The 22,100-nt window shown below is 36.9% G+C and overlaps 2 protein-coding genes across 6 annotated transcripts; one reads left to right on the forward strand and one right to left on the reverse strand.

The window, feature by feature from the left end:
* The first annotated feature begins 4,876 nt into the window (after window positions 1-4,876).
* LOC145567615 (uncharacterized) lies at window positions 4,877-14,421 on the forward strand. 5 transcript variants are annotated; one of them, XR_014095711.1, is made up of 4 exons: window positions 4,877-5,895; window positions 6,760-6,852; window positions 8,838-11,283; window positions 12,353-12,806. XR_014095711.1 is itself a non-coding variant. In XM_081626937.1 (3 exons), exons 1-2 carry the CDS (start codon window positions 4,957-4,959, stop codon window positions 6,805-6,807), a joined length of 987 nt encoding a protein of 328 aa, XP_081483063.1. In that variant the 5' UTR covers window positions 4,877-4,956; the 3' UTR covers window positions 6,808-6,852; window positions 14,090-14,421. The 5 variants fall into 5 exon arrangements, 4 of the variants coding, with proteins under 4 accessions (XP_081483063.1, XP_081483062.1, XP_081483060.1 ...); XM_081626937.1 differs by lacking the exons at window positions 8,838-11,283; window positions 12,353-12,806 and adding an exon at window positions 14,090-14,421; XM_081626936.1 differs by lacking the exons at window positions 8,838-11,283; window positions 12,353-12,806 and adding an exon at window positions 13,702-14,071.
* A 175-nt stretch (window positions 14,422-14,596) lies between these two features.
* On the reverse strand, window positions 14,597-16,531 carry LOC145568960 (uncharacterized). Its single transcript, XM_081628336.1, has 2 exons — window positions 16,509-16,531; window positions 14,597-15,476 (listed from the first exon to the last, which is right to left on the reverse strand). The coding sequence occupies exons 1-2, from the start codon at window positions 16,529-16,531 to the stop codon at window positions 14,597-14,599; spliced, it is 903 nt and encodes a 300-aa protein (XP_081484462.1).
* Window positions 16,532-22,100: the final 5,569 nt, after the last annotated feature.

The following is a 22,100-nucleotide window of genomic DNA, read 5'->3' on the forward strand; positions in this document are numbered from 1 at the left end:
ACCAAAATTCCCTCCAATTTGCAACCAATTTGCAACAATATTTGTGTAAATTTAATTTTTCCATATAAATTTGTCTTTTCTATATACTTTTATTACTTTCTCTCTCTACTATTTTGCATAACTAATGAAAATTTACCTTTTCAATGTACTTTTACTTCTTCTATTTATATTTATTAATTCCCGTAAAAATTGTCCATAAGAGACTATCAATAAGGGACGGAGGGAGTATTAGATTAGGGAGCATAGTTTGAGTTTAATGCTAAAAACCTTATCCGAATTTCACTTCTTTGCATCATGTTTCCAAATAAATGTTTTTATTGTTGTCATGTGACACATAACACTTGCAAAAAGTTGGAATACTAACTACTAGTCCGTATCATTTAGGTCCTGTTCACTAAACCTTAACAAAAATGTTTAGTAAAAATAATTTTAATTTGTAAAAATAATTTCTTTTTGGACAAGTTACGTTCAGTAAAAGTAATTTCATTATAGTAAAATAGTAATTTAAAGAAGATATACTATAGAGAATCACTAAAATTAATTATTATTCAGTAAAATTAATTTAAATTCACTAAAAATAATTTCAGTTCACTAAAAATAAGTCCATTTTAACAAAATTAGGTGAAATGAACAATGTATTAGTTATTATTATGTGAGACATAACACTTGACAAGAAGTTGAAATATTAGAAGTGTTAATGCATATTGATATGCATATCGTATATTTGTCACAAAAAAAAAAAAAAAAAAAAAAAAAAAAAAAGGATATGCATATCATATCCGTACCTTATAAAAAGTTCAAAAGAACTTTTATGAATAGTGTGATGACTTTTTTACCCCTAAAAATGTTTATTTACCTATATACCCATTTATGTCATATTAATTCTTATGCTTCCCGCATTTATTTCTCTTAGCTTCTTTAGCCTTTCTTCCCTTCCAACTTCCAACGCCCAAAGTTATTTTTCTTCTAACGTTAGAAGGCAAAACTATTTAACCTGATAATAGCTCTCTTCAAGGGGTGGGGGAATAGGCTGGATATAATCCACTTTGTTACTATTTTTATAAAAAAAATAAAAAAAAAAATAAAATAAAAAAAAAAAAAAACACACACACACACACACACACAAACCCACCGAATTTAATTACCTCATCACCTAATTAGACATTTTTCTTTTGAAACTTTCTCCATTAACTTTTAATTGCAACATTTTAACTTTCACGCTTGTCCATACATAATTTCAATCTATTGTATCTCAAATTATAGACATGTAAAAAATCTAAAGATTAAATATTTAAAACATATATCCCTACCTTATAAAAAGTTCAAAAGAACTCTTATGAATAGTGTGATGACTTTTTTACCCCTAAAAATGTTTATTTACCCATATACCCATTTATGTCATATTAATTCTTATGCTTCCTGCATTTATAATATATATATATATATATGTCGAGATGAATCTAATAAGATCCCACATGACTATTTTTCCCAACAAATAAAGTTAATAAAATAAAGATCAATTATAAAAAAAAATGAAAAATGTATATATATTTTCAAGTGTTGCAACTAAAAGTGACGGATGATGTATATTATAATTCACAACAAAAGCCATATTGCACCACAAAAAGATTACAACTAAAAGGTGAATTAGAATGAATTATTCCACCTGGCAACAGCAAAGGTAGAGTTTGGCACAGGTCAAAGGGGAAAGGAAAAGGGGAGTTCCAAACGAAGGACCCAATCTCAAGGGGCAAAGCGCCCCTCTCTCTTGATAAGAAACTTTAGCTTTCGTCCTATCTGCTGTCTTGATGAGCGGGCTGCCTTGACCTAGGCCTCGCATAAGATTCTGCTTCTGTCTGGTCGTACTAGGCCATTAAAGTCTCACTACTTTCTATGTGAATCTTTGTATCCGAAAGGAAATCCCATGCATTGAGATAGCAGGTTGGATCATCCTACTCAGCGGAATATGGAGGTACTTATGGCAGAACGGGCCAATTTGGTCTTTCACAATAAAGCGATAGATGGAACTGCCATGAAACGACTCATTAGTAGATTAATAGATCACTTTGGGATGGCCTATACGTCACACATCCTGGATCAACTAAAGACTCTGGGTTTCCAGCAAGCCACCGCTCTTCCGGCGTAGATACTCTACTTGAGTCTAAAGACCCCACTGTCTCTCTTTCATCCAAATAGCATTCGTGGTGATCGTAGGCGGCGGGTTAACCGGCTCCCCGGCCCCGTTTCGGAGCGCTACTGTGTGTGTGTGTGTGTGTGTGTATATACTTTCAAGTGTTACATTTCCATACCTACGCAAGGATATGATTGTCAACAATTTATTTCTTAGTTTATGCGTTAAAAAGTCTAGCCAGTAAGTTTTGGGTGTCGTGACAAGCTATTACAAGTCGACCATAAACATCGATTATATCGAGCGCAACGCGCGTGTCTGCTCCCCTACTACTACTAAAAATAGTAAAAGTACATAGAAGAGATATAAAGGAAGAGAGAGGTAGGTGGTATGGACCACGCCTATTTTCTACTAGACTGTCATTCACATAAAAATAAAGAGAAAAAGTAAAAATTGTACAACTGAAAATTTAGTACTCCCTGTTTCATAATAATTGCAACACTTTGATCGACATATATATATGCCAATGCACAACTTTGACCATAAAATATTTATAATTTTAATATTATTAAGAAATATTAAAAGTAAATGTAATGAAAATATACTTAAAGACTAATCCAAAAATATTTTACATGGCAACATATATTTTTTTATATATTGGTAAAAATGTAATCAAAGTAAGATGAATAGTGTAAAAGTGAAAGTGTTGCGATTATTACGTAACAGAGGAAGAAACCCAGATAACACTGATGGAGTAACCCCTTGACACTGCCTAAGTAACCCCTGTAACACTAACGAAGTAACCCATATGATAGCTGGTCGTGTGACCAGCCACATATAAAAATTTGTGAATAAACATATACGGAGTACAAACTTATAACTCGAAATATACATGAGCTACACACTAGTTGGAATACTCCCTCCGTTTTGCTCGATCGCAATGTTAAGGTTGGCTCAAAGTTTAAGAAAATTATAGATTAGACTTGCTTATACGCTTATAATATAAAATATTGTTAGTAAGATAGATAAATAATAAAAAAGTGTAGGTGGGTTCGGTAGGAAAGAGAAATAATAAATTATTTGTGAAAATGGGGTTAGAGGGAGAGAGGAATTATAATAATGGTGGGTCATTTCTAAATGGAAAAATTACAAATAATAATACAACCTTTGGCCGGTTTTTTTTTTAATAATATAACCTTTGGATTATTTCTTAATATTACAACCTTTGGGGGTGTTCATTTTAAACAAGACAAAAAACTTGTAACCTGTTAAACCGGTTGCACATGACACGTGTTGTTATGTAACTGGTCTAAATATTAATTTTTTAAATTAATAAATAAATTTTTATTTTTAATAATTGATAAGACTGTTTAACATTTAATTATGCCTAATTATAACATTAACTATGATTTAGTATTTTAAAGCAAATTATAAAAAAAATTTTAATTTCACCATCCCCCTCCCCCATCACCCACCAGGCCACCACCACGTCTTCCACCACCCAGCCAGCTCTTCTCCCCCTCCCCTACACGCATCAACTCCTCGGTGACGCTACGACCGGCGCCCAGCTTCGGCGGTCGACCCACCCTCTCATCTTTTCCTCCTTACCCTGACCTCACCCTTCCCCCGTCGCGCCACCACAGCCAACGAACCAAACCCTAACCAAAAATTTTGTTTGATTTTTTTGGTGATTTTGAAGTTTGATTCAAGATTTTTTTTTTTTGACTTAAATTTTGATTGTTTTTGGTTGGGTTTTGATTAGAGAGAGGAATTGATTGGTTTTTTTCTGTGGTAATTGGTAGGGGGGCTTTTCGCTGCTGTTGGTGCGAAGATCGGGAACGACGACGGTTCGTGGGAGTTTGGTTGTGGTCCGCTGGCTGCGATTTGTGGGAGTTTGGTTGCGGTTCATATTCGCTGGTGTTAGTGGTGGAGGTTGGCTGCGGTGGTCGGGATGGGGTAGAATCGGGGCTGCAGAAGGTGGTGTGTGTGTGGGAGTTTCGGCCTGGTCGGGGTAATAGGAGGTTGGTTGGACGGCGGTGGGTGAGCTGGATACCGGCCGACCGATTTCTGGGTTGCGGGAGGCGAGCCGCGTGCAGGGTATAGGGAGAGGGAATGGTGGCAGGATGGTGGGGATTGGGGAAGATGGTGGTAGGGTGGTGGTTTTATTTTTTTTTATTTTTACAATAATAATAATAATAAAAGTAATTTTTATTATTTTATATCTTTTAAAAATTAAAAAACATTAACTAAATTTTTAAAAATTAAATTAAATTAACAAAACCAATTAAACGATGACACGTGTCAAGGTAACCTGTAAAATCAGGTTACCAACCGGTTTTACCTGTTTAAAATGAACACCCCCAAAGGTTGTAATATTCAGAAATAATCCAAAGGTTATATTATTAAAAAAAGACGAGAAAAAGGTTGTATTATTATTTGCAATTTTTCCTTTCTAAATATAATAGTGTTGCAATTAATATGAAATGAATGTAAAAAGAATTTGTTACAATCAATACGAAAGTGGGGATTAAATAGTTGGAATGCTAAATATCACTATCTTGTTACTTGTACTTCATCAAAAGTTAAATTACTAAGTGTCACCATCTCATTGATTGATTAAAATTTTTGTTTTTATATATCAGCCATCATTGTTATGATATGATATGATATGATTGTTGTTTTCTTTTCTGCCATCCATCTTAATTTCATAAGAGTTGTTTATATCATTTTCCTTTAAACACCCAAAAATACTCCTGAATACCGGTGCGAATTAGTCCACTCTCAGAGACGGGGCACATATTAACAAAACCATCCCCAGCAATTTCAAAATGGCCCCGATCCCACAATCCGGCGGAGAAAACAAACATCACCCTGTCTCTGACCCACTCCCACTCCCACTCCCACTCCCACTCCCTCTCCCCAACTTCACCACCTCTCTTTCACTCTCCTCCTCTTCCGCCATGGATGATCTTCCATTGCAGAAGGTAACCATCTCAGGCCCAACCCTTTCATCCCTCATCAACCGCTTCGCTTCTTCCCCTTCCAACACTCAAGGCCTTCTATTCGGCAAATTCTCTCTCCACACTTCTTCTCTCTCCGACGACTCCCCTTCTCCTTCTCTCTCTCCTTCCTCTCTCATCGCTACCATTACTGGGTTCATCTCCTCCGGTTACTCCTCCGGTGACTTATCTTCTCTCCTTCGCCGTACCCACCACCGCCACGTCATCGGCTGGTTCTCTGGTCGCCGGAGATCGCCGCTTCGTCCTTCGCTTCACGAGTTTGCTGTCTCGCAATCAATATCTTCTGAATCTCCTCGCGTTTTTCTTCTCCTAACGACGCCGTTTAATGACCCCCAATTGCTAATTCATACTCATGAGTATAGGGTTTATCATTTCAATCGATTGGAGAATTCCTTCGAAACGACGCCGTTGGATGTGGTTAACATTGGACCTGCGTTTCGAGGGCAGTATGGTGCGTTTTCCCCGAACTCGGAGCTTCCCTTTTTGCCCTGCAATTTTCAAGGTGGGTCCCCCATGAAGGATGATGAGAATATGAATTTGAAGGAGATGAAGAGGGTTGCTAAGGATCAAAAGGATTTGGAGGCGTACACTGCGGCCGGGTACGAGTTGGGGAGTTTGAGTAGGTTGGTGGGATCAGATGCTGTGAGTTATGTGAGTGGAGTTGAGGAATTGTATGAGAAGATGCTTGCTAAGCTTGATTGCTTGGCTGCTCAAGTTGAAGGGTCTTCTTCTAAAGTTCTTGAGATGGTAAGCTTTGTGAAAAATCTATTGGTGTTGATTATTTGATTGTATTGTTGATTATGCTTTTCGATTTTGGAATCGTGCAGATGCATTTGAATGATTTGAACTTGAGATAGATTAATTGAAATCGAAGTATTGTTAACTATGGTTGGTTTGGCATGTACTAGGATCATGTTAAATGCAGGAATTTTTGGGAAATGTGGATTTACATGTTGTCAATAACATGCAAATGTTGTTTAAGACATTGGAATCAGAATTATTCAATTGTGTTTGTGTTGATTATACATTTTGGCTTTGAACTAATGAAGTTTTTCATTGAACTTGAGTTTTTTAAAGGCTGAATGTTTTAGAATTTTTGTAGTAGGTGTTCTTTAAAATGGCTTCGTGTATGTATTGACCAAGTATGGTGATGAGAAACATAAAGGAACGATCTTTTTGTTCAAGCTATTTTATGCAGCAGTAAAATGATCCAAGATACAATCTTTGTCATTTCTCATTTCTGTGATTGATTTTCTGAATGACTGCTACAATATTCTTTGCTGCCTTATATATGACAGCCCCAAATACTAACCTAGGGATTTGGTTTATAGCACCACTAGGAAGTTTACAGCTCATAGCAAAATAAACAAAATACTGCTAGCCTATATCAGCACTAACAGACAAACAACATTCTACCTACTACAGCATATATTACCCTATATTACTGCTCGCTATTTCATCATATGAAGATATGGATGTCTTACACATAATGTATTGAATGCAATGGAAACTGAATATGACAATGGACTTATATTTTAGACCATGGATTTAACTCTGCTGTGTAATTGGAAGCCAAGAAACTTATTAAACTCCTCTTATCTATTTGTATAGGAAATCCATAACATGAAGTTGCGGCACAGAGTTGCTGGCCTTGAATGATTGGGAATTGTGGATATAATTGGGCATTTTTTGTTCTGGTACCAGGTAATGCTTTTAAATTTCTTGTAACTTCCTTATCATTGCTTATTAACCTGACATAAGTTGATTTTCCCACAATCTTACGCTTAGAGTCTTATGCGATGCTAGCAGTTTGAGTTCTATGGTTATATTATCACGTGTTTTTGAGTTTTGTGTTGCATGTGGTGCTACCTATATTTTGGTAATTTATACAATAACAATTGATTGATAGTATAGGAGGATATGAGAATTCCTCTTTTGACTGCAGATTACAGATGCCCTTCTAAGAGGAATAGTTTTAATGCTAGTATCATAGCTAAAAATTCCAGGGGTGCTCTTTGTGACAACTCTATATCTAAGTTTCCTTCAATCATTCAATTAGTTTTGAAGAACAGTAGAGTCATAGCCAATGTTGATCTGCATTATAGGGCTGTTATGGAGACATGACAAACTTTATTTCAAGCTGTAGACTCTTAATAAAAATTAATTTCGGTAGTTTTGAATTTGGGTCGGGCATTTTTCTTTGTTTGATAGTATCATGACCAAATAAACATTGGAGTTGTAATAGTGATCTAGTAGGCCTGAAGTAACAGCTATTTTTGCTTTTGATACTTTATAAATTGCTTCTATGGCTCTATAACTCTTCATAAACTGGTTGTTAGGGATCCAGTCAAACCAGGCCTGAGGATGATATGTTTAAACGCGCATTTCAGAGAGAGCTTGATCTGCTCCTTCATTTTATATGGATGGGAATGTAAAAACCATCTATGTTGAGTTCTAACCAGTCTAACCTAATTCACTCTCGTCCTCTTTTGAAGCTCGCAGAAGGCAAAGTATATCAGCAAATTGGTAATAATGACCCAAGATAACAATTTAGGTAGTGAATCAGACTTTAATTGAAAGAGACATTAAACTATAGGGTCTTGGTTTATGGAAATTACGCAGAGGAAATTATCAGGGGTGTTTGGTTTGGGATGTTCATTTAAGGTGAGGAATGAATTGAATTGATTCACTGTGGTATTATTTATTCGGCCATTTTTGTGATTCCCTTTACCTTCTTTTCTTTTTCACTTCCCCACCCCCAACCCCCTTAGGTATTTTCATTTTCTCTCCCCACCCTATTACCCCTTCTATCTCTTTCCTTTCACATCCTAAAACCCCATTAGCTGCCCTTCTTTTTCTAGACTTTGTTGTGTTCCCTCTGACCATCTCCAACCACTATTCATAGTTGATTTTCTGTGTTGTATTTGACAGTCAAAGGGGATAGGTGAGTAGTTCATTTCATTTCCAAAACAGATACCAGGGTCATTTTTTTTTCCTTTCCTCTTGTTTTCCTTATTTGGATTCCAGTCCGTGTACCCTGCCTGATTTCCAGAATCAAACGCCCCCTAACTCCTGTCAACCATCAATAGTTGGAATCACTTTTGAAAGGTTTACCTTGATGAATGTGTTAGATAGTCCCTTACATAATTGTTCTCCCTTATTGTCATTTTGTTGAGATATTCTAACCATATATTACAAAGAACATGGATCATGGGGATTAGATTATAGGAACTTGTTGGGAATTAGTTTTTCGGAGAAGTGCTGGTTATTCTCTTATTCATTCCTTCAAATACCTTATACCTCGGATCCATCTTTTTGTATGGTAGCTGCTTTATTATATATTTTGCATTGTGGGCACATTTGTTGCATGGGTTTTGGAATTTTAGGTAATGTTAATTACTTCAGTCATTAATAAATTATATGCTTGAGCTATTTCATACTCTAATTTAAGATTGTAGTAAAACGTGATGTGTTTGAGGAAGCTTGGTGTCTATTCTCTATAAGTCTAGGTCCTCTGTTCTTGTTGTCCTTATACTACCCATTGTTGCCTGTTTTAACATTTAATGATATAGACAGTGCACAAATAAACCATGAGGGGTCTTAGAAGTTGTGGATTGTTGAAATGTCATTTTTTTTAGCAAGGGAGAAAATGAGAAATAGAAGGGTGATGGCTTTTTGTATATCTACAGATATTTGCTTGGAGGTTTACCTACATTTGAGAGACAGCCTTTCATTAAGGAATTAAAGAATGTTGCAGATAGGGGTGAGCAAAACCAGTACCAGTCTAAATTAAGGAACCGGTCCCGGAAGCAGTTTTTTCTGGGTTCAAAATTTTGGAACTGGTTGGGTCCACAGTTTTTAGAATCAGAATCGGAATCGGAACCGTCAAGAATCGGCTCTAAAACTGGGTATCTGGTTCTCTTATTTAAAATGAAAATCAGCTTTCTTTGTTTAACAAAAATGACAATAATTAAAATAAAAATCAAACCTGAACAACTTCTTTCTACCGATTGCAAAATGCCGACTTAATGTGTTTCAAAATGTATAAGCAAAAGGGTCGAGTTAGAAACTTCACTGCCTCTAAACACACTTACTAACTGATCCAATTAAACTAATTAAGCAAAAGAATAAACGCAAAACTTAATCATAATTAACATATACTCCAATAGATTCAAGTTTTCCATCACAAAAACTGCCATGAAATCTAGCAAAATGATTATTCGGTCCTAATTGATATGTAAAATTTTGTATGTGGGACCCTTCTTAGGATAACAAATTCCAAATGGCCTGTACTTATTCTTTTTTGGAATGTATTGATATTGATGTCACTTGATTTTATTCTTCGCAACAAACACCACCTTCATAGGAACCTGACAAAGCTGTGATGTCTTGAACGAGCCTAATTTCACCTACATTTTCTCATCAAATTAAAACAAAAAATTAGTATGTGAAAAAAAGTTGAATTATTACATGACTTTATGTTACAAACTGACTTGTTGCTCCTGATTTTATGTTACAAACCGATTTCAAACCCACAGGCCAACTTATTGTAACAAACTGATTTCAAACCGACTAGGGGTTTTCTCTAACGACGTATACAACGTCCTCAACATCACTAAATCCTTATTTCTTCTTTCCTGCTTCTACGGCTTTTACCTTTTTAACACCACGAATCTTCATCCTTTCCTTGAGTTGTAAATCAAACCAAATCCAGTTGATTTACCTCCTTCAAAATGAGTATGGAACTTGAACACAAATATTGAATTGAGGCCGTTCACATCATACATCCTAGCTATTTTTTCCTTGAACTCCACCTTGCAGACATTGGAGTGACCTTGTAATTGGCGTGAATTAGTCCATGACTATAGCATAAAGAAAAGGACTAAGAGTAGAACCTTGATAAACTCCAATTGTAATTGGGAACTCTTCAGTCTTCCCAACGGTGGTCCGCACACTTGTGCTAACTCCCTCATACATGTCCTTAATGATGTTAATATATTTTTGTGAAACACCTTTCCTTGTTAAAGCCTACCAAAGAATCTCCCTTGATACCTTATTATAAGCCTTAACTAAATCAATAAAACCATATGTAAATCCTTTTCTTATCCCAATATATCTCCATTAGCTGTCTTATGAGATGGGTTGCCTCCACGGTCGGTCGTTCTTCCTGGCATAAATCCAAATTGGTTTTTCGAGATCTTCACACTTCTCATTATGCCCGACCATATTATACAAAAATTGCAGAAAATTAAGAAGGAAAATGATAGATCTTAACATAAAATTAGCAAACAAGATTCACATTATACATAAAATCATATTTTGCACATATATTAGCTCGAAATTACAAAAATCAACCCAAAATCTAAAAAAAAAAAAAAAAAAATTTAGAGTGTGAGAGCTTGATATATCTTTAAAGTAAAAAGATTCATCTTCATAAACAATATTTTCTCCCTTTTTTTTCATCTCGTTCATCAATTTTATTGCACAAGTAAATAAATGAGGAAAAAGTTAGTTTTATATCTAAATTTTGAAAAGGAAAAGAATAAAGTATAGGATTCTTGAAGAAAATTCTCCAAATTGGAGTTAAGAACAAATGAAGTATATTGTGGAATATCGAAAATGAAGAGAAAGAATTTGAGGGGGTAGGGTGCTGTGTGATGACTGGCTAGGGGATTGAAAGTGATTTTTTTTTTTTTTTTTTTAATGGTTTTTTAAAGATACAACTTTATAGGATTAGATTGGCCTTTCTTTTTCTTTATTTATTTATTTTTTATGGTTTTTTAAAGATACAACTTTATAGAATTAGATTGGCCTTTATTTATTATTTTTTATTTTTTAACATGGGCTCATATATTGTATTTGTAAAAAAGTAAAGACCATTTTTGTAACTAGTTCCAAAATCTAAGGACCGTTTTGGAACCAGAACCAAAACCGGGACACCAATTCTAGGTTTGGAATTGTTGGGTCCAAAACGGTTCCATCTCCAAAATTGGATACTCGGATTTTTTGCTCACCCCTAGTTGTAGATAGAAAGCAAGGGGTCATAGTCTCATAAAGGTTATTAAGGAGGGTTGGAATGTGAAGTTTGGAAATCTCATTAAACACTTAATGAGCAAAATGGCTCCAACTATAAAGGTAAGGCTTTTTTTATCCTTGGATCCTTGCCCCCTTTTTTTATTAATTTTTTTTAAAAAAATAAAAAATATAGTTGAAATCAGTTTTTTGGTAGGATATAAATGAGTGTTCTTTGAACATTGAGAGAATTCAATGTCTTTGCCCGTGTTAAGTGTCGTGGATTTCACTTGGCTACTTGTGTACTTGAGGTGATAATGTAATACTTCCTTCGTTCTTTTTTTATTGGACAATGAGTGATTTCACGCTTGCCAATGCATTATTTTGTCTATGTAATACTTCCTTAGTTCTTTTTTTATTGGATAATGAGTGATTTCACGCTTGCCAATGCATTATTTTGCCTATTAACATCTTTAATTATACTTTTGTAAAATTTATAAAAAAAATTGATATATGAAAAGTAGATTTCGAGACAAACCACTCTAGATCCCACATGACTATGTTTTTCCTTACGGATAAATCACAAAAGATAGTCAAAGAAGATTATATGAATAGCGTAAAAGTCCTTATGGTGCAATAAAAGAAAAAACGGAGGAAATATAAAAAATCTTAGTAAGGGAATTCTTTTTTTTTTTTTTCCTTTCTCTTTTTCAGCTTTCTTTTTTGAATTTATTTTGCGAACATGATGGGCACCGAATGTGGCAAATAGGAGGATTTATCTTCTCATTTGTATTTTGTAGGTGTAAATACCGATTCTGTCTGACATTCACCAGAATTTCTTAATCTGCCTGATTACAGTTTTGAGTATAGCCTTCTGCTACTTGCATTGTTCCACCAAATGGGGATGACTTAGGCCCAAGATAATTCGTTTACTTAATGAACATGTTTTCCAAATCTCTTTATAGTTTCTTTATACCATGCTGAGCTTACAAGTCTTGTGACAATACCTTTGTCTTCCGCTGAGACTGACATTCTGTTGCTGGCTTGCTGCCTTTTACTGTTGCCTGTTGGAGTTATCAATATTACCTTGCATTTTTTATCAAATTAGTTCCGCTTTGTTCATGTTCCAGAACAGGGAGTTCTTGATGTACTGCTTTTAACTGTAGTAACAGAATTCTGTAACATTCTGCAGAAATAGATTCCCATGCCCAGTTCTGATGTGACATCTGGAGCTGGAGTCCACATATGAAAAAACCATGAGAGTACACTGCAATTTCTTAAAGCTGAGCTTTTGTCCTATTAAGCTGATTTTAAGGGAATTTGAGGTCCAAGAGGGTAGAAAGGATTAGAGAGATTGAAGGTATATGCAAGGGAAGATATAATTAGTCAAGTGAGCAAGAATTTGTAGATATTGAATTTAAATGTAAGTGAAGTTAAAGAAATAAGCATCAAGAGGGTAGGCCAAACTAGATTATTTGCAGTCATCAATCTCCATATGATCATTCCAGATTGTAAGTTAAAACATATGTATCATAATCCCAAAGTTAAGCATATAAACTTTGTATTTGATAACCTGGAAATTGCCAAAAGTGATTGTAAGTTGCTACGGACTTACTGATAGAGGAACATCCTTCTTTTTTTTTTTTTTTTTTTTTTTTTTTTTTTTTTTTTTTTTGAGCAACATCCTTCCGGATTGGGAACTCATTGTTATGCTGTAGAATTGAATTTAAGTGTGCTGCAATGATGGGTTGCTGAAACTATCGAAGTAAGTTGTTATTCAGGCTGCCTTTTCCACTCTATGCTGGAAACTTGTAGTCATCATTACTTAGAGTAGCAGTATATCATGAATGGATTCTCCGTAGTCCAAACCACACTTATAACCTGCATGTATGCACCTGTACTGTACTAGAAGCTAATTGTTAGTTTACAGTCCCAACTTAAGGAAGTAAATACGTAGTATATTTGCATTTGTTTGGTTTGCAATTTCACAGGAACCACTTTCCACAAAATGGAGGATATCGTTTACTTAGTCCCCCCTTAGATAATTGAAACTTTCATTGGGATTTGAGAATTCCTTTTATATGCTACCCGAACAAGTCTTGCAATTTCCCAGGGGAAGTGAATTATATGGGTGTTGGGACTTCTTAGGAATTAATAACTCCTACATATAACCAAGTTACAGCCAGTACCTGGTTCTTGTCTATCCCCCCCTCCCCTTCTTCCCTTTGCCCCTAATAGGTTTGAATGGTCATTGGAAATCAGGACATTGTTCTTTATGCTTAATGTGAGTGTAGCATTGGGATGTTTAAAAAGATATATCGGTCAAAGTACGTCTTTCAAGCTGTTAAGATGATGTGCCTTATCTTTTATGCTAGATGAATCATGGATACGTGGCAATTTGTGTTTTGGCAGCAGCCATCATGGCTGCCTTGTGCCGTTCAGTAATTAATGAGATCTGCATTTGATTTCTTCACCCTTATTTCAGTTGAAGGACAACCGTGTTGTAAATTAAACGTCAGCATTCTGCCAATGCTTGTGCAGATGCATTCTAGCAGTACTTCGATTGGCCGAAAGTAATGGCAGATACTTTGTAGTTGCAATTGGATTGAAGAGAGCATTGATATTTTGTGGGTATACAAGTGGAAGATTACATTTTGGTTTGGTCAATTGTACAGTTGACGAGCTCAGATACATCCACTTCTTGGGGTTTGCTTTTGTAGTTTCTGGTTATCCATTTGCTAAATATGAACTGAGATGCAACTTGTTATATATGCTTTTAATGTCTATTATACTGTTCTGCTAATGTATGCAGTACATCATTTTAGTGGGTTAACCTCCTATGTCCTATCCATTCAAAAAATTAATTGCCGTATTTAAGATGGCCACATTTTCCTCCGTAACTAATGCTCCTGGTCGTCTTTGGTTTCAGGAATAATATAGATTATTTATTAAAATGTGCGTGGATGCAAAACAGCCTGCTCAGAATTCTGGGCAGAGGTGGTATTCAGGACGTGAGATCAAGTTCTAGCTATCGTTGTTCAATGTGGCCTTCTATACGTCCTAATTCAACACTTAAGTTGTTTGTCAATATCTAATCGCTAAAGGTTGCTGATGTTTACAAAATCAGATACAACTTTGAAAGGAAAGAGAACAGTTGAACAATAGTAAGCCGGGTGGTATAACCCCTTCATGTAATAGGACCAATTATGTGGTAAAAAAACCTCTCCAACTCAGAGAAGGTAAAACCCACACATTTCAATCCTGCTGCATTACCAAACCTTATTACCAAGTTTAATCTATTGATCCTAAAAAGTGAAACTTCGGTAACTTCTCTGACTCACGCGGGAAGCAGCCCCAAAAAACTCTTAAGCATGAAAAAAACCGTAATTGAACGTTGCTCCTCACGGTATGAGCTCAATTTTGCCTGTGTAGCCTTCTAGTGTAGACCATCAAGATTGGTATTAGGCCTGAAAAAATCAGAAGAACTGATAAAATCAATTCCTAAAGGTCCACTCAAAGGCTGCTGTATCTTGTAACTCGGCATTACATCTGATGACTTGCTTTGTTGAAACAAAAAGTCACTGAAAAATAATCCCTGCTGACCAAAGTCATAATCATCCTCTTGCTTCAGCCCATAATTACCACCCCCAAACCCATCTAGTGGCTCCATCACCCAGTCATGGGTGTAATCAAACCCTAAATTCAAGTAACTCCCGTTACTCGAATTTGTCGATCCCATCGCAGATTCTTCTTTAGCTCCACCACCATCTGTCACTTGGGACACACAAGGCGACTTGAGCTCTTCATTGAATCCCTTGTAATGCTCTGACCCTTCAGTAGACTCGGAAGCTGTTGATTGCATGTTTGAGCCGTACAAAACTCGATCTTCATGCTCTTCATTCTGAAGAGGAAAGTTGAGGATTGCTGAAGAGCCATACATAGCCTTGGCTGCTTCATCGTAAGCCAAGGCTGCCTCTATGGCGGTAGAGAAAGTACCAAGCCACAACCTTCTACTACGCTTACTTTGTTCATTGTTACCGTATCCTGTAGATTTGTTGTTGATGGGTTCGCGAATTTCTGCTACCCATTTGCCCCAAGTCCTCTGTCTTACTCCTCTGAATGTGCACCCCAAATTTTCAGGACCGCCTTTCCCTGGCATACACCCTTTTCTTGACCCTCTTGCTGGACCCTTTCGGGTGCTCTTCTTCAGTTCTTCTATGGTTGAACCAAGTTGTTGATTTTGGATTTTCCATTTTTCTATAATCTCTGCTACAGAGTTGTAGCCATTGCGCCGTCTTCGTGCATTCATATATGTCCTGTAAGCACCCATATAGAACAACCAATTCACAAATCTTAAAAGGTAAATCATACTGATGAAAAATGAAACTCTTAAAGAAAATTTTCCTTGAAATCTGCTCAAGGGTTTTGTATGAAGCACACTTTTACCATTATACTAGTATTTGCGGATAAAGGAAAATGGAGATTCAGTTTAACACGTATTACAAATACTATGTTACTCTAACTATACGCAAAATAATACTCTATCCTATACAGCAAGCATTAGCTCAAATCCAAGCACAAAACTTATTAAGCTACATATTTTTCCTAAGCACCAACTTAGTGCAACAACTTCGAGCAAATAAAAAGTCTATATCTACGTATACTATCGTGGAGATGGGAAAAAACTTTACGTGAAGAGTTACTCCGTATGGAACCAAAAAAAAAAAAAAAAAAAAAAAAAAGAGATTGGATCCAAATTGAAGTTGTACGGGACGAGATTCACTAGAGGGTATCCACCTAACAATAGTAAATTTTAGATTGAACTCAACCAGTGATAGATCCAAAAAAAAAAACATATTTAATAGGGTCAAAATACATTTAATTTGATAAATTCATTTTCCATGTTCTAGTGGAGTCAAGGAACCTTACTTGCTTAAATGCATAATGCATTGGCCCCTAACCCCTACAAAACTAGTATGTGATCAGGTTTACCTACTTAATCGCAAAAGAGAAGGGGAGGAAATTTAGATTGGATCCTAATTGAATTATTACAGGATCATATTCATCTACTTTAATCGCGAAGGAGAGGGGGAAAGGACCATTTGACCTTGATTGGTACTTTTTGCATTGAAGAATTGAACAATTTACATATTGTTGCTAAATTACCAGATTTAGTCTTCTCTAACCTATGTCCAAACCCTTGACAATCTTTATAGGAAGATAACTAAATAGCATGTCATGTTAATATTGTAATTTGAATTAAACAACATGGATATAGCAGTATTATAAAAAAAACAAGAAGATATATGATAGAAAAATGGGGTGCATATATAAGATGATAAACTGACCTTTCAGAAAGTTGGGACTCCATTTTTAGCTGATAAGAATTGAAATGGTTGAAAATCTGAAATTTCCCTCTTTTTCTAAATCTTCCTTTAAATTGAAAATAATTAATTAAAATTACTCACAAGAAATGTCCCTAGAATAGCAAGCAAAAGGCAGCAGGAAAAGGGTGAAATGCAAAAAGATATTTATAGAAATAGTGTAGGGGCAAAATCGTCATAAAAGAATAAGATTTTAACAACCTCTGAAAAATCTGGTATGATTCGTGGCATGTTTGTAGGATTAACGGACACTATAACGTATCCCTGTTTCGACACCTCACCACCCTCACGTGTTCATTTCTTCACTGAGTCCTTCTGTTGGACTAGAATCCTCTTTAGTCAGAATCTTGTTGTGAAAGGCCAAGCCGTCTTTTTTCGGTTTTAGTATTCGTATGAATGAATTAAAGAATTAAGTGATCAAATGACAATACACCAATTAGGGGGGGTGTGTGTATGAGTTTAAGGTGTTGATGAGTGTAGGATGCCGAGCATTTCTCAGTCTCTAACAATTAAAGTAATTAATACTTTTATTGATATTATTGGTATAAGATTGTATTTAGATGGTATTATTAATACCAGCAAGGCACCAAAGAGATCTAATGACATGAACAAAACATTTTTCTTTTATCGATTTTAATGAAAAAGTATTTTAATATCATGATAATATCATCTAAGCACAAATCAATGCTAACAAAGCGTTATTAGAGTCTATCATGACTAATTATTTGAGGAAAATACTTTCTTGTAGGTGCTTTGTCGTAATCGAACAACGGACTTGGTCGGATTAAAGTTGGATTAGGGTTTGAGAGTTTTGGATTCCGGTATGATTTGGGTTAGGTGTTGTTTGGTATCGGGTAGATGATGTTTGTTACAAAGTTTGTTGTCGGCCTAAGACTCATCTTTTGTGCGGGGGGGATGGGGTGGGGGGGGGGGGGAGGTTCATATTTTTAAGTAGATTCTTCATGTTCTTAATGAAACAAGTTAAGAAAAAGTTGTATCATGTCAATCTTTTATAAACAAGACCAATGCACAACATGGTTTGTGTGCAGTAAGCTAGTAATTTGTCTACGAGTTTCCTTGATAGTTTTTAGACATTTTGTTAATTAATTAAAAATGAGTAGGCTGATGGAACGATGTGCTCGTGTTATATTAATGAGGTTCATGTGCTCGTGTTACATGCACAACATGCCCGTGTTACAAAAATGAGGTTCATGTTTTTAAGTAGATTCTTCATGTTCTTAATGAAACAAGTTAAGAAAAAGTTGTGTCATGTCAATCTTTTACAAACAAGACCAATGCACAACATGGTTTGTGTGCAGTAAGCTAGTAATGTGTCTACGAGTTTCCTTGATAGTTTTTAGACATTTTGTTAATTAATTAAAAATGAGTAGGCTGATGGAACGATGTGCTCATGTTATATTTATGTAAAATGTCAAAAATGATGTTCATGTACGGCTCACGACTCATCGACATGTTTTTTATCGTGTCGGACTTTCGACAAAGTCATGCCAAAGCGGACCAATTTCATGTAAGGATTAAGAATATGTATGCTGCCTGAGTCCTGACTCATGCCTAGATTTTTTTTTTTAATTGTTTAACAGATTCCAAAATGTCAATTTTGTTTCCATTCCTAAAAAAAAAATCGAGCGTGAAATGTACGAACAAGGGCACAAAGTGATTTAATATAATGGGTATTTGAGTCATGATAAATACTTCGTAACTTTTTGAATGGAATATAGTTCCTCTGTTTTCTTTTAGGAAAAATGGAATCTAATTATCCCACCCTTAGTCGGTCTTTCATAAACAATCCCACCTTTTGAAATTCCAAAAACAATCCTACCTTTGACAGGGATCTTCCACTAACGACCCGGTCGATCGCTTTAACCTGCTACAACCTATTAAAGAGGTTAATTTTTTTTTTTACTTTTTTTTCTTGGCCACCAATCCACCACCAACACCACCCCTGCACCCTCATGCACTGCACTAGCTGCTCACCTCCTTCCACTTCACCACCGATAGCAACTGCACCACCGCAGCCAACATCAACAACAACCCACAACAACCTAACTACCCGGAAAACACCACCGTTAGGCCCGAAAAAATGGAGAATGGTTGCTGCACCATATCAATAGCTCCACTCATCTCTCCTCTGCTGCCGATTCCTTCGTTCAACTCCTCTCTTCGCCGATCTTAGGTAGCTTCAATGATGCTTCCACCGCCGACATCCTCCTTCGCCTTTTCCACGAACCCGATTCTCTTTCCTCTATTGCTAAAACCTCCGATTCTCTCTCCTCTATTGTGTCGAAACCTCCAATTCTCTCTCCTCCATTGCATCGAAACTTTCGATTCTTCTTCCTCCGATGAATTTCAGTATTACCTTCATTTTTCTGGGCTTTGTAGGGCCAAGTATTTCTCCACTTTGTTCTCCAATCGATGGAGCAAAAATGATGAAATCACCTTCTCTTTGCTGCGACAGGATGTGGAGGGGCGGGGATGGGGGCAATTCAGGCAATAAGAGTGGCGATGGCGGTGGTTTCTGGCGCCTTGGAGGGGTAGGTTGGGTTACGGGGCTGGGGTTGGGGCGTGGCGGGGCTATAGTTTTGGGGTTTTTTTTTTAATTATGAAAATTTTGAATAAACCAATCAAAATCCGACACGTGTCTTATAACCTAAATAAACCGGTTACAAAAACAATCCAATCGGTCATGGATTGTTAATGGAAGATGGGGGTCAAAGGTAGGATTGTTTCTGGAATTTCAAAAGGTGGGATTGTTTATTGAAGACCGACTAAAGATGGTATTATTATATTCCATTTTTCCTATGGGTTGTTCCCACCGCTATACCTAAGAATTTCACAAATCCCATTAGTATACCAGTAAGTTTAAAATTCTCAAATATATACTTGAATTCATAGCAATTTCCCAAATGTGACATTTATATGGTATATTCCATTAATTAAGGGAATATTCCATCATTTTTAAAAAAAAAACAAAAAAAAAAAAAATTAAATGAAAAAACCTAGCAACACCACCACTACACTAGCTACCACACGCCAATACACCACCACTACACCAACCACCACACGCCATACACCACCATTGCACAGCCAACCACCATACACCACATCACCCACTACATCACAGCACCACCACACAGCATCTAGTAGGCTTGTATCACGAACCCAACCATGCAGACTCGCACCACAAACCACACCCACATCCTCGCACCCACAACCCCACACAACCTCGCACCCACAACACCCACGCACCACTGCACCAGCCACCACACACCAACACAACCTCCATAATTCGAACTACCACCACCTAAAATCAAACCTTAATTCAAACCCAAATCGAATCTGGGGAGTTGCGGCAGTCTAGTTGGGGAGATGACGGCGCCTAGGGGTGGTTGGGGGAGATTTTGGCGGTGGCCATGGATGGGTCAAGATTGTGGTTGGGTTGAAGGGGGGGTGGCGGGGTGGTTTTGGGTGGGGCAATTGGTTGGTTTTTTTCTTCTGTTTTTTTCTTTTAACACTGACCGTTTGCAAAGTTTGTAGGTATGTAATAGGGTGGTTTTGTAAGTTTAAACTGTGTTAGTTAATGTCGAATTGTTCTTTATTCCATATTATAAGCTTTAATGGTGAAAAGAGATAAAGAGAAAGAGAGTTATGAGAGTGCGGCCTCATAGATAACCTTTTGATGCGATCTCTATAACGACCAAGGGACAAACGACCTTTGAATGCCTATAGTCTATATGCAAATGTGTTGTGAATGCAAAGTGTTTGATGTATTTTAATACTTTTGTGAGATGTTTTGTGAGAGTAAATGGAGAGAGAGAGAGAGAGAGAAAGAGAGAGAGCTCGAAGTTTAGAATGCAAAAGTGTGTGAAATGCCTCAGACTAGGGAGTAGTGATAGACTACTACCAGGTATGAGCTCGTTGGGCCCATATCGGGGGGCAAAAATGTAATTTTGCGTATTACTTACCCATGTTCTAAAAATGTAGTCTCTTTCCACTCAATAACAGTATTCAACACTATAATAACAGTATACAAATCAAGAATAATAGTATACAAACTAATAATAACAATTTAGAAATTAATAATAACTAAACACCGACAAACAATTACCGTCGTCAATTTCGACCAAACTCAGAAGATTTCCAATGTAGAACTCATCGTTTTTAATGGCTAGAGCCATAAGTTTGTGTCTCTCGTTTTTGGGTTATGTTTTTTGGGTGGTTTTCGGTGATTTTTAACAGAGGTAGTTGCGTGTTTTTGGATTTCGACCAAGGTAGTAGTTGGTGGGGTGGTTTTCTTGCTGTCGAAGGTGGAGGTGTGGTGGGCGGAGGTTTGGCCGGTAATGGGAGCTATCCATGGAGGTGGGAAAAGGGTTTAAGGGAGGAAGAAGATGAAGAGGAAAGGAAAAAAAAAAAAGGAAAAGAAAAAAAAATATTTTTATATTGTGGTATTGGGTAGAAGGACCCATACATGGGAGTAGAGGTGGGCATGGACCGTGCCGGCACGCGGGCGGCACGAGCCCAGCACGAAACTGGCACGGCTCGGTACGAGCCCGCAAGCGGCATGACCCGACACGGTGGCCACTTGTGGGCTGTGGGTCGTACCGTGAACAAAATTTTTCAAAACAGGCACGGCACGAGCACGGCGGGCGGCACGATCACTCGGCCCGCCGGCACGGCTAGGCATGGCCCAGCACGGCCCGCGGCCCGCCAGGCACGACCGCACGACCTATGCCGTGCAATGTAGCCGTTAGAGGGAAGTAACCGTTTTTGTGTTATCGGCATGGCATGGCCCGTATTATCAATTATCGTACCAACATTGGCGGCATATAATAAAATAAGTTATTCATCAATTTTTGTGTTATCGACTTATCACACTCGTAAATTTTATATGCATTGTTGCTTTTTGCTAAATAATATAGAGTAATATAATAATATAAAAACATAAACATAAATTAATAAAATTATTTAAATATACTCATTTTTAAAGTTATTCAAAATAAATATATGTCGATTTTTTTATTTAAAAAAAAATAAAAATTTAATTTTTTTTGAAAAAACCGAGGCGGCTCGCAGTCCGGCGCGGCCCACCAGGCACGTGGGTCGTGCCGTGGGCTGGGGTGTGCAAAAGGTGGCATGGCACGGCACGGCCCACTAGAAACTAGGCAAGGCACGGCCCGGCACGAGCCATCCCCAGGCACGGCCCGCGATGACCCGACACGACACGATGCCCACCTTTATCCGGGAGTGGGCTAGAGTTTCTCCGGACTAGGTGAGTATTTATGCACCCAAGGCCTAAGCTAGTTGCCTTTTTTAGCTCAATTTGCCTCGATTCCCGTACACAATCAAATCTTAATTAATTGTTACGGAAAATGTGATTATGTTCGTGATTTTGATACTTGCTCGTAACACGTGATTCAATGCTTGCTTAAGAAGAATTCGGGAGCAATTTAAGGTACACATGGTGTACAAAAGGAATCTTGTACACAAGTTTCCTATTGGTTGAATTGGAATATTCCTTGTATGTGGGCCAACTTCATT

This window comes from Chenopodium album, chromosome 11, assembly GCF_948465745.1.
Source record: "Chenopodium album chromosome 11, dcCheAlbu1.1, whole genome shotgun sequence".
NCBI classification, from domain to species: domain Eukaryota; kingdom Viridiplantae; phylum Streptophyta; class Magnoliopsida; order Caryophyllales; family Amaranthaceae; genus Chenopodium; species Chenopodium album.